The 14,300-nt window shown below is 41.2% G+C and overlaps 1 protein-coding gene across 3 annotated transcripts in view; it reads right to left on the bottom strand.

The window, feature by feature from the left end:
* Positions 1 to 14,300, bottom strand: part of CPLX2 (complexin 2) — a 312,758-nt gene that overhangs the window by 123,076 nt on the left and 175,382 nt on the right. For all 3 annotated transcript variants that reach the window (XM_073565473.1, XM_073565557.1, XM_073565640.1), the window contains one exon: positions 2,027 to 2,125. In XM_073565473.1, the coding sequence (XP_073421574.1) occupies positions 2,027 to 2,057 (31 nt within the window). In that variant the 5' untranslated portion in view covers positions 2,058 to 2,125. The remainder of the gene's footprint in view (positions 1 to 2,026; positions 2,126 to 14,300) is intronic.

Genomic DNA, 14,300 nt, shown 5'->3' with positions numbered 1-14,300 from the left:
CAGGTCAGTTTTGAACCCAGTAAAAAAGCAAAACAAAAAACAAGTGTGGGATTGCACTTTTTTGCAATTTCACTGCACTTGGAATTTTCTTCTTGTTTTTGAGTACACAACATGGTAAAAGCTATGGTGTCGTTCAAAATTATAACTTGTCCTGCAAAAAACAAGACCTCACATGGTCATTTTGACCAAAAAATAAAAATGTTATGGTTCTGGGAAGAAGGGGAGCAAAAAATGAAAATGCAAAACCAAAAATACCTCTGGTCATTAAGGGTAGGTTAATTTTAAGATTGAGAGATAGAATATCAAAAATAAAATCCAGAAAATCACCTTGTGTAAATTATATAAATTTATTTGCATGTTGCAGTGAGAAATAAGTATTTAATCCCCTACAAACCATTAAGCGTTCAGGCTCCTACAGATCAGATAGACGCTCCTAATCAACTCGTTATCTGCATTAAAGACAACTGTCTTACATAGTCACCTTTATAAAAGACTCCAATCCACAGACTCAATAATCAGTCAGAATCTAACCTCTACAACATGGGTAAGACCAAAGAGCTTTTTAAGGATGTCAGGGACAAGATCATAGACCTGCACAAAGCTGGAATGGGCTACAAAACCATAAGACACTGGGTGAGAAGGAGACAACTGTTGGTGTAATAGTCAGAAAATGGAAGAAATACAAAGTGACTGTCAATCGACATAGATCTGGGGCACCATGCAAAATATCACCTCATGGGGTATCATGAGGAAGGTGAGAGATCAACCTAAAACTACACAAAGGGAACTTGTTAATGATCTCCAGGCACCTGAAGCCACATTCACCAAGACAAGCATTGGTAACACATTACGCCGTAAAGGTTTAAAATTCTGCAGTGACCGCAAAGACCCCTTGCTCAAGAAGGCACATGTGCAGGCCCATCTGAAGTTTGCTAATGAACACCTGGATGATTCTTTGAGTGATTGGGATAAGGTGCTTTGATCAGATGAGACACAAATTGAGCTGTTTGGCATTAACTCGCCGTGTTTGGAGGAAGAGAAATGCTGCCTATGACCCAAAGAACATGGTCCCCACTATCAAGCATGGAGGTGGCAATATTATGTTTTGGGGATGTTTCTCTGCTAAGGGCACAGAACTACTTCACCACATCAATGGGAGAATGGATGGAGCCATGCACCATAATGGTTCTACTTCTTCATTGGAGTCCAGCTGTGTTTAATTAAACTGATAGGACTTGATTTGTAAAGGCACACACCTGTCTATATAAGACCTCACAGCTCACAGTGCATATCAGACCAAATGAGAATCATGAGGTCAATGGAACTGGCCAAGAAGCTCAGAGGCAGAATTGTGGCAAGGCACAGATCTGGCCAAGGTTACAAAAGAATTTCTGCAGTACTCAAGGTTCCTAAGAGCACAGTGGCCTCCATAATCCTTAAATGGAAGAAGTTTGGGACCACCGGACGACTTCCTAGACCTGGCCGTCTAGCCAAACTGAGCAATCGTGAGAGAAGCGCCTTGGTGAGATAGGTAAAGAAGAACCCCAAGATCACTGTGGTTGAGCTCCACAGATGTAGTAGGGAAATGGGAGAAAGTTCCACAAAGTCATCTGCAAGGAAGAATGGTAGAGGATTCCTAAATCTAAGTGTGAAAAACTTGTTGCATCATTCCCATGAAGACTCATGGCTGTACTAGCTCAAAAGGGTGCTTCTACGCAATACTGAGCAAAAGGTTTGAATACTTATGACCATGTGATATTTCAGTTTTTCTGTTTTAATAAATTTGTAAAAATGTCTACATTTCTGCTTTTTGTCCATCAATATTGTTTGCACATTAATGAGAAAAAATGTGCTTTTTTTAATTCCCCAAATGGCTGCAATGAAAGAAAGAGTGAAAAATTTAAAGGGGTCTAAATACCATACTTTCCGTACCCACTGTATATAAGCTTGTAAATGACAGTACTGTTTCCAGAAGAGACACTTAATTAGAAGCAGATTGACACAGTATATAAAAAACATTTCTTACCCCCTAAAGCTTGTTTCATAACAAAATCCATGGTCCTCTGATGAGTTCTGCCCTGATGGTCAAAGAGGAATTCTCATTCAGCACAGTGGGAAGGAGACACTATAAGAAAAAGACGGAAAATATTAAATGTATAATATTCCAGGCAAAGCAATAAAACATGAAATATTACTGTTAATGTAATACAAAAGTACAGTATATAGAGCCTGCATGTCCATTACTACTAGTGTCAAGTGTTGTATCTTCAATCACGGTCATTTCTACTAGATGCTAACTGAATATTTACCTCTTCCCCTGAATCAGGAGAAGCGTCTATCCCAATATTTCTCTACATTGTAAAATGTAAATCAGATAATTACGGTGGATAAACCAGTCTCATTATGGGAATGTAAAATCAGAAGTGCAAGAAGCTCCACTTACACTTCTGCTGACATTTTCTAACAATTTCCATTGGGGGTTCCCGTATTTTTAGATTAGTATTCTACAGTATGTTTGTAACACATGGCAGCAGAAACTTCTTACTTACATGTAATTGAGCAAAAAAGATCTTGACACTTTTTCTGGCAAAAATAGACACTTGGATTATTTTTGTTAGAACTATTACCAGACTTAGAGAAGCAGCAACACAGAACCTGGAGTATACAAAGAGGCGGGTTGTAGATGTCCTGATGAACAAAAAACAGCAATTCTGGCATTTTTAATTTTGTTTCCTCACTATCTAAGAACATACCATGTACTACCAATTATGAATACTTTTTGATTAAATGTTTTTTTTTTGCTTTTTATTCTCACTGTGGAATAATATTATTTCAGTGTATTATGCATGTTAGGCATATTAAAGGGCACCCATCAATCCATTCATGCTGCCCAAACCACAGGCCTTACACCATGATTGTAGCTAGGTACAGTATTGAAATGTTCTGGTGTTTCAGGGAAAACATTGTTTGAAGAGCCGGCTGGAGACTATAGTAAGACACCATGCTGGATTTGCTTAACAGGTCTCTGCCAATTGTGTACACTGGGAAAGACCGGTCACGCCACTAGAGCAGTGTGGTGAGAAGCTGACTGGAGGCCACACCGTGGTCTTCAAAACTATGTATCCATTGGTTTTTCAGAAAACCATACCTGGCTGCGGTCGTGCAGGCAGGCTCTGATTCAAGTAACTTGTGGTTTGAGAAGCATGAAATGAATGATAGGTTGTCTTGTAGCCCAAGCTTTTGCAGTCCTTAATGGTTGTACCAAAATAGCAGATCTGCAGGCCATTGGTAGGCCACTAATTGCGATGATAACCCATTGGTGGAAGAGCACCTCTGTTTATCCACTTAGAATCTGCTGTAAAGGTACTGTCACACTTAGCGATGTACCAGCGATCCTGACCAGCGATATGACGCGGTCAGGATCGCTGGTACATCGCTAAGTGGTCGCTAGTGAGCTGCCACACAGGCAGATCTCACCAGCGACATCGCTGGGGACGGGGTCGCTACTTACCTGTCACACTAGGCGATCCTGCGTCCTCCCGCCCGGCTCCACGCTCGTCGCTCGTCTCTCCACAGGAAGCGCCGCAGGAAGCTGACGACGAGAAACAGTCCTGGACGTTCTTGCGAGATCAGCGATAACCAGCGGGGGAGCGGGTCGTAGGTAAGTATCACACACAGCGATATCGCTAGCAGTATCGCTATAACGTCACAAGTTATAGCGATATTGCTAGCGATATCGCTTAGTGTGACAGTACCTTTAGTGGCAGTTAAGTGGATAAATGATTGGAAAGATAGTTATTTCCAATCCTGGCCTTTGCAGCAGAGTGTGAGCTAATACAGCCATAGATGATGGTGGAGGCTCATACGTCATATGGTGGGAGGCACAAACCACTGAAACAATCTTTTCCTAAGACTGACATATGAAACACCAATCTTAAAGAAATACTCCCATAAAAATGTTTATCTTCTTAATAAATTGCAATTATATTATATAGCATTGTGTACTTACAATTGCTCATTTTGTCTTTCTACCCAGTTAATTCTTCGGTTTTCTATTAGGTCTATGACATCATATGATTAAAAACTGACTAGCTGAGTCCTTCTAAGCTCTATGTAGAAACAGAAGGTAAATTATCCCTGTATGAATCATGAGTGACTGCGAAAGTCTATGGCGGGGGAAAGGGAAAGGACGGAGCAGCTGGGTCAGGAGGTGAAGAGGGGGATGACTAATGCAGGGAAAAGAGGCTTCCTGTTCCTTCATAGAGCAGAGAAAAGACAAGAATTAACTGGGTAGAATGGCAAAATGAGCAAATGTAAGTTCACAGTGCTATGTAATATGATGATTGCAATATATTAAGAAGATAAAGACTTTGATGAGAGCACTTCCTTAATAAGCATGAGCTATTATTTATTCCAAGGGGCGCAATTATAATAGCTGTAGGGATTCAAATGTAGCGGGGCATTGAAGCCTATGGGGCACAAAACATCAATCTGGCTCATATGAAAAGACTAGTACTATTAAGGAACTTTAAGCTATGATACTGAATATCTATCTATCTACCGTATCTATCCGTTCACCTATTTCTAGTTAATGAGATTATTAATGAACTATCATTGAGATCACGGATGGTGTACCAGGGTTACAAAAAGTACGTTTGACATCAAGAGTTTGATATAATAACCTTGAAGAATCTGTTAAATTATATGATAAGTATCTGTAAAGTAAAGAATGCTGTAGCTTATCACTTCAGGAATACCCTAACAGTGTTCTGTCTTCCAAACCCAATCCCAATTATCTCAATTATTGAACATGACGGGAATTATTTGAATCTTGTTGCTCTTTTAGGCAAGTGGCACTTAACCAATAAAAGGCATCACATCCAAGCCTTTTATCTTTTTTATCATTTACTGCACAGAAATAATCTGCACTGCGTGGCCATTTCAGTTACAGAAAGCAACCATAGACTGGCAACAGATATACACTCACTGGCCACTTTATTAGGTACACCATGCTAGTAACGGGTTGGACCCCCTTTTGCCTTCAGAACTGCCTCAATTCTTCGTGGCAGAGATTCAACAAGGTGCTGGAAGCATTCCTCAGAGATTTTGGACCATATTGACATGATGGCATCACACAGTTGGCGCAGATTTGTCGGCTGCACATCCCTGATGCGAATCTCCCGTTCCACCACATCCCAAAGATGCTCTATTGGATTGAGATCTGGTGACTGAGGAGGCCATTTGAGTACAGTGAACTCATTGTCATGTTCAAGAAACCAATCTGAGATGATTCGAGCTTTATGACATGGCGCATTATCCTGCTGAAAGTAGCCATCAGATGTTGGGTACATTGTGGTCATAAAGGGATGGACATGGTCAGCAACAATACTCAGGTAGGCTGTGGCGTTGCAACGATGCTCAATTGGTACCAAGGGGCCCAAAGAGTGCCAAGAAAAAATTCCCCACACCATGACACCACCACCACCAGCCTGAACCGTTGATACAAGGCAGGATGGATCCATGCTTTCATGTTGTTTACGCCAAATTCTGACCCTACCATCCGAATGTCGCAGCAGAAATCGAGACTCATCAGACCAGGCAACGTTTTTCCAATCTTCTACTGTCCAATTTCGATGAGCTTGTGCAAATTGTAGCCTCAGTTTCCTGTTCTTAGCTGAGAGGAGTGGTACCCAGTGTGGTCTTCTGCTGCTGTAGCCCATCTGCCTCAAAGTTCGACGCACTGTGCGTTCAGAGATGCTCTTCTGCCTACCTTGGTTGTAACGGGTGGCAATTTGAGTCACTGTTGCCTTTCTATCAGCTCGAACCAGTCTGCCCATTCTCCTCTGACCTCTGGCATCAACAAGGCATTTCCGGCCACAGAACTGCCGCTCACTGGATTTTTTTTCTTTTTCGGACCATTCTCTGTAAACCCTAGAGATGGTTGTGCGTGAAAATCCCAGTAGATCAGCAGTTTCTGAAATACTCAGACCAGCCCTTCTGGCACCAACAATCATGCCACGTTCAAAGGCACTCAAATCACCTTTCTTCCCCATACTGATGCTCGGTTTGAACTGCAGGAGATTGTCTTGACCATGTCTACATGCCTAAATGCACTGAGTTGCCGCCATGTGATTGGCTGATTAGAAATTAAGTCTTAACACACAGTTGGACAGGTGTACCTAATAAAGTGGCCAGTGAGTGTATATGATCCATTTGCTCAGTTGTGATCAATGGCATGCTCAGGCTTTTCATGTGAGTGCAGCCCTATGTAAGAGAAATTCCAACCTCTTTCACTTTCACAGGTTTTTAGAAATGTAGATTTTTTCCAACAAAAAAAAAATCTTTACACAGACTAAATGAGAAGAAAGACTAATATGGACGTACTGTAAAACTGGCACAAGCAATTCCTATAACAAGGAATGAGACATGTCTGACCCTGGCATAGGACTGAGTTTTTTGTGCTCCATGCTCCAGCGATGGACGTCCCTTATACACACAGTGAAGTCTTCTCTATATCTTCTCTCATACCCTGTGGCCTGAGTCATATATGCAGGTTTGATAAAGGTCCCCATTGACCGAAACGTCACATATGATGCACAGTACTTATTAGGACCAGTGTAATAAAACTCTCATGCTTTTTCACCATACTCATCTCAGAGTGACGGATTTTTCTTACTACTTTGGTATTACGGATTGGGATCCTATCCGGCCCCTACTTCTGACCGGGTGTGCTGTAATCCACTCTGTCATGGATTTTCAGTTAAGTCATTCTGCAGCCATCAATAGACAATGCATAATAGAGGCAATAAAATGTTTAATTTAAACCCTATGGCAAAAATAATTTTTAGCCCCAAATAAACGCATTTAAGTAAAAAAAAGAAAATTAGCCCCAAAGGTAAACAACCCTTAAGGAACATTGTGAAATTGTTAATCAATGGTAATCCACACTTTCCTTCAAAATGATTCATCTGGAATGGGCTTCTGAGCTCTTTATTTTGCCACTAGTTAGTGCCAGATTTCCAATTAGGCAGAGAAGGCCTATGGGCCTCCCATCTCTTTGGAACTGTTTGAAAAATAATATTAGTTTGATACTGAAAGTAAATGTATAATCAATGTGCCAACTCATCTGGCTAACATCAAAGGTCAGCTGGACCAACAGAGCTCTAGTGTGAGCAATACACCAACTGGCATTAAAATAATTATTTCTGCCGTTTTCAGATTTATTCAAGATTTCACGAGTATCAGAGGAGGGGCATCTATGTGATTGGGCCTGGCACTTGTGTGATTGACCAGAACAGGGAGGAGTGGAGAAGAGGTAAGTAACCGCGACTTCTTGACGACTCTAGATCATAATAGAACATTCGTGAGTAGAAGCTTTGGGACAAAGAGCAGTATAAATAAGCCTACACCTAATGTCAATATTAATTACCTTTTTTATTAGTTATACTGAAGTTTGGGTAACTGACTTTTTGCTCTGTTTAATGCAATTAAATTGGTGATATATTTGCTAAATTTAAAAACACATTAGGAAATAATTTGCTGGAGGAGCCCTAAGATTTTGACTGTTTAGGAGCCACCACAAGGTTTAATCCAGCACTGATAATAGTATATTTCACATGTAAAGCACCATGGAATAAATGGTGCTATAATAATAAATAATAATAATGTCAGTTATTTCAATTTTGAACCCTGATTCTGATCAGATGTTGATTGCTGGCTTTTTAGTATACTGCTTCTTATTCCACCTACTATGTCCTTCTGACCTGCCTGGACATTGTCTCAATCATTTAATTCCCCAAAATTTGTTAGAATGGAATAAGGTTTCAAATTACACTAATCATCTGCCTTCGACAATCAGTAACATGACGACTCTCCTGCTATTATATTTTTACTCTCAAATTTTACTAACCAATTATCCAATTCTGTTTAATAAAACATCTCGCATACATGATGAACAAATGTAAATGTGGAGAAAAAGTGAATAGAAATGAAACTTTTACTCCATTATAAACTAATGAGTATTGTTGTCATGATGATTAGTCAGTTAGAGATTTTTCATTAGAATAAGGAATTTTCTTCTTTACTGTGTCACTAGATTAATAGTTAATTAATGGTCTTAACTATGCTGTTTTCAGGCCCTACTCACATTTCTCAAACACTCCAAACCATGGCAACATCTCCCCTAACAAAGCAGAAAACTGCATAAGTTGTTTTTCTTCATAATTTATCCAAAAATATTTAATTCAGTATGTATATACAAGTAACAGAAATAACTTTGCAGTATATTCACCACTGTGAGCAAATCATCAAGCCTCTGAGGACTGAGAAAGGAGAAGGTCCCCAGAAACATCACCGTAGGTGTGCTTCCCTCATCGTCGGTCAATGGCTCTGCTTTCCTACTCAATCTATGGAAATACATGTCTGCAAAGAGATCACTCACACCCAGGATCTGTCTGAAAATGGTAAGCTTGGTCAAGCCCATACCACAGTCTGGGGAATATATATTCACAGTGGTGTAAAGTTATTTCTATTACTGGATGAAATATTTTTTTGGGATAAATTAGAAAGAAAAAAAAAACATGTTGTGCCATTTTCTGTGTTTTACTGACTATAATCAGTTGATGGGAGCAACTGCTATGCGGCTTTTATAGGTATGGGACTTTAGTATTAAATAAGCCTCTAATTTAATTTTTTACATCTCCCCTAAAGCCCCCGTTACACACTGCGATATCGCTAGCAATATCGCTGTAAAGTCACCGATTTTGTGACGTTGCTACATGTGATACTTACCTCCGACCGGCTCCCCCGCTGGTTATCGCTGATCGCGCGAGAAGCTCCTGGATCATTCCTCGTCGGTCACTTCCTGCGGCGCTTCCTGCTGTGACGATGAGCGACGCGTGGAGGCGGGCGGGAGGACATGAGGATCGCGGCATCTGACAGGTAAGTAGCGATCCCCGACCCCAGTGATGTCGCTGGTGAGATCTGCCTGTGTGGCAGCTCACTAGCGACCACCTAGCGATGCACCAGCGATCCTGACCGCGTCATATCGCTGGTCGGGATCGCTGGTGAGTCGCTAGGTGTAACGGTACCCTAACCCTGGACGGTCCTTCTTGCACTAGTAAATATATCTCTCTTCCTACTGCACATACAAATCCTTCTAATCTTATTAACATTCAGTGCCTGCCTTCTCCTGTTTCTTTTATTTGTTCTCTCTGTAACTCACAATCAGTGTGTAACAAACCCCCCTACATCCACAACTTCTTCCTAATTTTTTTAACCTTCTGGCTTTCACTGAAACTTGGATTCAGCAGATGGACACTACCCCGCGTTGTTGCGCTTTCATTTGGTGGGCTCCAATTTTTACATACTAACAGACCTGAGAGCAGACAAGGTAGATGTGTTGCTCTTTTCTTTTCTTTCAATGTGCTTTCCAGGTTCTTCCCTTAATACCCTCGCTTATCCTTCCTTTGAGCTGCATATCGTTAGACTCTCCAAACCCATCTTCCTGTGAGTAGTGGTTGTGTATCACCATCCAACCATAACCATCCAGTTCCTGGAAAACTTTGTGACCTGAATCCACACTTATTGTGACATTAGAAAGTGCCCTGGATGAAGCAGCACCTGCTATACACAGAATAACCCAACGCAGATGATGACAACCCTGGCACCAGCTGGAAACGCATTTTCTTCACCGTTGCTCAAGGTGTCTGGTCCTTCCCTGCATCTTTTGCTGGCCTTTATTCTTCTAATCTTCTCTTTACTATTGGGGTTCTCAAGGCCCAGTCCTATTCCCCCTACTATTCACTCTATACATCACCCCTATTCATTCTCTTTTAGACTACTGCATCTCTCAACTGATTTGTAGATCTCTTTCTAAACTTTGTCCTCTTCTATGCATTCTGAATGCTGGGGTCGTATTTCTGTCCAGTGGCTTCACTGACACCTCCACCCTGTGCCAGTCACTGCAGTGGTTTCCCATCCGCTACAGAGTACAATATAAACTTATTTTTCTCACCCACAAAGCTCTCCACCATCATACATCTCCTCCCTCATTTGTATGTCCATACCAGTGCTCTCCATTCTCCCTAGACGATCCGATTAATACCTGGCACCCACATTATGCATGTTTTAAAAATACATCTTTTTAAACAGGCTTATCACCTCACCACTAATCTAACACTTCCCTATTCCCTCTTTCTACATTTTCCTCAGAATCTGGTCCCTACTAGTTATCTTTGTTCACATCTTCCATGCACCTAATAGCACTTGGTAACTGTACCTAGACAGATCCTGGCTGATGACCAGATGATGAAGCCTATTTGAAATCTCCTATTTGTTATATTGATGGCCGAACTGTACAGAACAGCTCTGTCTACCTATTGTGTCCCCCCCATGTCCTTATAGATTGTATGCTTTTTATCAGGGCCCTCACACCTCCTGTAACAGTTGAATTATGTCTTTATTTTCTATACATGTCCCCCTCAATTTTACACAAGTGCCCAAATATAGATAAACCAGGAATAACTCACAACTTACATATGAGCACCAGAGAACCAAACTCAGAGTATATTTCCAAATAAAATCAATATTTTATTGAAAAAGATTTTTTAAAAGACATTATATGAACAGAGATTACTAAGCACACCAGGAGGAGCAAGACGACTGACAAATATGCAAACAAAATAACAAAAAGAACTAATGAAATGCCCACCAAATCATTAGCGGCCAGATTACTTAAGCAATAATGCCTAACATATAAAGACTGAAAAGTCAGTCCAAACAGTGGCTAGCTATAAAGTAATCAATAGGCACTAAATATTCTGTGGTTCAAAAAAGCACTCATTTAATAATGGAATTAAATCAGAAGTAAAAGGTGTAATACTTACAAATTAAATTGTCAGTCAAAGTGCTCCCTGTCGCCCCAACGCACGTTTCGTTTAGTACTTCATCAGGAGGCAGGGAGCACTTTGACTGACAATTTAATTTGTAAGTATTACACCTTTTACTTCTGATTTAATTCCATGATTAAATGAGTGCTTTTTTGAACCACAGAATATTTAGTGCCTTTTTGATTACTTTATAGCTAGCCACTGTTTGGACTGACTTTCAGTCTTTATACAGAATGTTAGGCATTGTTGCTTAAAAAAACCACGAGAGCAAAAGGAATTTGACCCTAAAAATTAACTTTTATTCCAATATTAAAAACCTGGATAGTACCAATATAGGGAGCAGGGTACATAATATTTTGAACATACAAATTGTGCAATATATCAGGGCACTACACTCGCCCTAATAGGCCCTAGTGCGTCCCTTCCTTGCCGCGGAGGTTGGCACCCTAATATATGCGATATGGCGCCCCCGCTCAACGTCGGTGACCCTAATAGCACCCTGTACAACCCTAGTCGACGAAGAGGATACACAAAAAAACACAAACACACACAAATCCCGAAAAAATGACCCCTAGTGGAGAGACCATGTACTGTCTCTAGGAGTACACCTAATCTTAACACAGAGTGGAGGGTATATATCCACCCTAATATGTCGTAGTAAAAAATGCTTATGGTTGCAGCTCAACTAGAACCTTATCTCGTAGGAAAAAATGCCAAATGCTGCATAGATGACAGACTGTAGCTTTCTAAAAAAGCGTTTACACATAGCAATAATGCATAGATTAAATCCAACAGGAGTTCATCAGGAAAACATATTTGCTGATCTAGCGTGTCCAAGGGACATAATAGTCCTCAAAAATCACAATAGACACAATAATCTCTTTTATAAACAAGTATGGCAAAAAGCACCATTAAATTCATTCATGGGATGACCCAATTACCCGATAAACAAATTGCCATCCATCAGTCTGTCAGCATAAAAAAAATCAAAAAATACTTATCAGCCATCAGATGATAACGAGCCCAGCCCGACGCGTTTCCCCCTCTTAGATGTTGAGGGTTCATCAGGGGCAAAAGAGCGCAAGGGGTCTCATCACCCCAGCCGAATGATCAATGCAGTGTGCGGCGTGTTTTCTGTCTCCCGCCGGCTCATATTTACCGCGTTCAGACTACGACGTAACTTCCGGTATGACGCCGTGCTTGTGATCATTGTGGGACGCGCCCCCATGTCATGTGGCCAAAATCATCACTTCCGGTAGCGCATCCTAATTACGCGCATCACTAGAGATCAGTACACTGAAGTATAGTCCCACCGCCACATCATGTGACCCTAAACGTCACTTCCGGTGACATACCCCGATCACGTGTCCCTCTCGGCGCATATCACATCATCTCCCCACGTGACCGCCATCACCTCCAGAACCACAATGGGGAGGAAACCACAGTAGGTCGCTGCCTGTATAATTGACAAAGGAAATGAATTATAGCAGAGGAGGCACATAGCCCGAAGGCAGCATTTATCCAGGGGTAGACAAACTATATATTCGCACATAATAAGACAGTGTTATTATTAACCCCTCCAGGAGACAGCTCTATGTATCCCAGCTAATCAAATGGTCCAAACATAGAATGATAAATATCCAAGAAAAATTTCTTTGCTTAAAAAGCATGAAAAAATAGCATGGTGGATCCGTCCGGTACACTAACTACAAGAAACTAGTAAAATTCAAATTTTCGTTAAGGCCTTTAGGGCTTTGTGATTCTAGCCAAAAAATCCAACGTGTTTCCCGTTGAAGGATCTTCTTATCCCAATCACCCTGCCTCACTGTGGGTTGAACCCTTTCAATAACACAAAATCCAATCTGTTTCTCATCACCGCCATGGACCAAATTAACATGACGTGCTAATGGGGTCTCTCTTTTATGTCTAATGTCTCCCAGATGTTCCCCAATCCGTATCCGCAGTTCCCGCTTCGTTTTGCCCACATAATCCAACGGACAAGAACATGTGCACAGATAAACAACTCCTGCAGTTTTGCAATTAGCAAATGAGTTCATTTTATACGTTCTTTTCGTGTGGGCACTACTAAACGTTTTTGATGGTACCACATGCTTGCAAAAACTGCAGTGTCCACATCTAAACGTCCCAACCTGCCTGTTTTGTAGCCAAGTCTCCTCCTTCTTATGTGGTTCCAGATGGCTCTTAACCACTAGATCTCTTATAGATTTTCCCTTCCTATAGGTCACTGAGGGTTTGGGAGAGATTATCCCCCTAATATCTTGGTCAGTCCTGAGTATATCCCAGTGTTTCCTCAAAATCCCCATTACTCTCTTTGACTGATCGTCAAAGGTACCTATTAATCTAGTCAGATTTTCCTTATCTTTCTTCTCTCTGGGATTTAGTAGTGAAGATCTCCTAGTCTGTCTGGCCAATTTCAAGGCAGGTTGAATGACATTGGTGGGATAGCCCCTATCCTTAAACCTATCACACAGGTCCCTAGACTGGGCCTGAAAGTCACCCCACTCGGAGCAGTTTCTCCTAAGTCTGAGAAACTGCCCCCTGGGGATACCACGTCTCAGGGGGAGAGGATGATGACTCTCCCATCTAAGAAGACTGTTTGTAGAAGTGGGTTTCCGGTACAGAGATGTTGTCAATGACCCATCTTTTGCAATTGATATCGTGGTGTCCAAGAAAGTAATACTTTCTCCACCAATCTCATATGTGAAAAACAGGCCCATCTCGTTAGTATTCAGATGATCCACAAAGGATTTAAACGATTCTCCATTACCCGTCCACAGGATGAGGATGTCGTCAATATAACGTCCTCCTGTTGGATTTAATCTATGCATTATTGCTATGTGTAAACGCTTTTTTAGAAAGCTACAGTCTGTCATCTATGCAGCATTTGGCATTTTTTCCTACGAGATAAGGTTCTAGTTGAGCTGCAACCATAAGCATTTTTTACTACGAGATATTAGGGTGGATATATACCCTCCACTCTGTGTTAAGATTAGGTGTACTCCTAGAGACAGTACATGGTCTCTCCACTAGGGGTCATTTTTTCGGGATTTGTGTGTGTTTGTGTTTTTTTGTGTATCCTCTTCGTCGACTAGGGTTGTACAGGGTGCTATTAGGGTCACCGACGTTGAGCGGGGGCGCCATATCGCATATATTAGGGTGCCAACCTCCGCGGCAAGGAAGGGACGCACTAGGGCCTATTAGGGCGAGTGTAGTGCCCTGATATATTGCACAATTTGTATGTTCAAAATATTATGTACCCTGCTCCCTATATTGGTACTATCCAGGTTTTTAATATTGGAATAAAAGTTAATTTTTAGGGTCAAATTCCTTTTGCTCTCGTGGTTTTTTTCAGAATATTTGATCCAATAATCGTTTGAGGTTTTTTCTGGA

This window comes from Dendrobates tinctorius, unplaced genomic scaffold (assembly GCF_039654945.1).
Source record: "Dendrobates tinctorius isolate UK_male_01 unplaced genomic scaffold, ASM3965494v1 ptg000001l, whole genome shotgun sequence".
NCBI classification, from domain to species: Eukaryota; Metazoa; Chordata; class Amphibia; order Anura; family Dendrobatidae; genus Dendrobates; species Dendrobates tinctorius.
The sequence above is the reverse complement of the archived record's forward strand: the minus strand, read 5'-3'. Positions and strand labels throughout refer to the sequence as shown.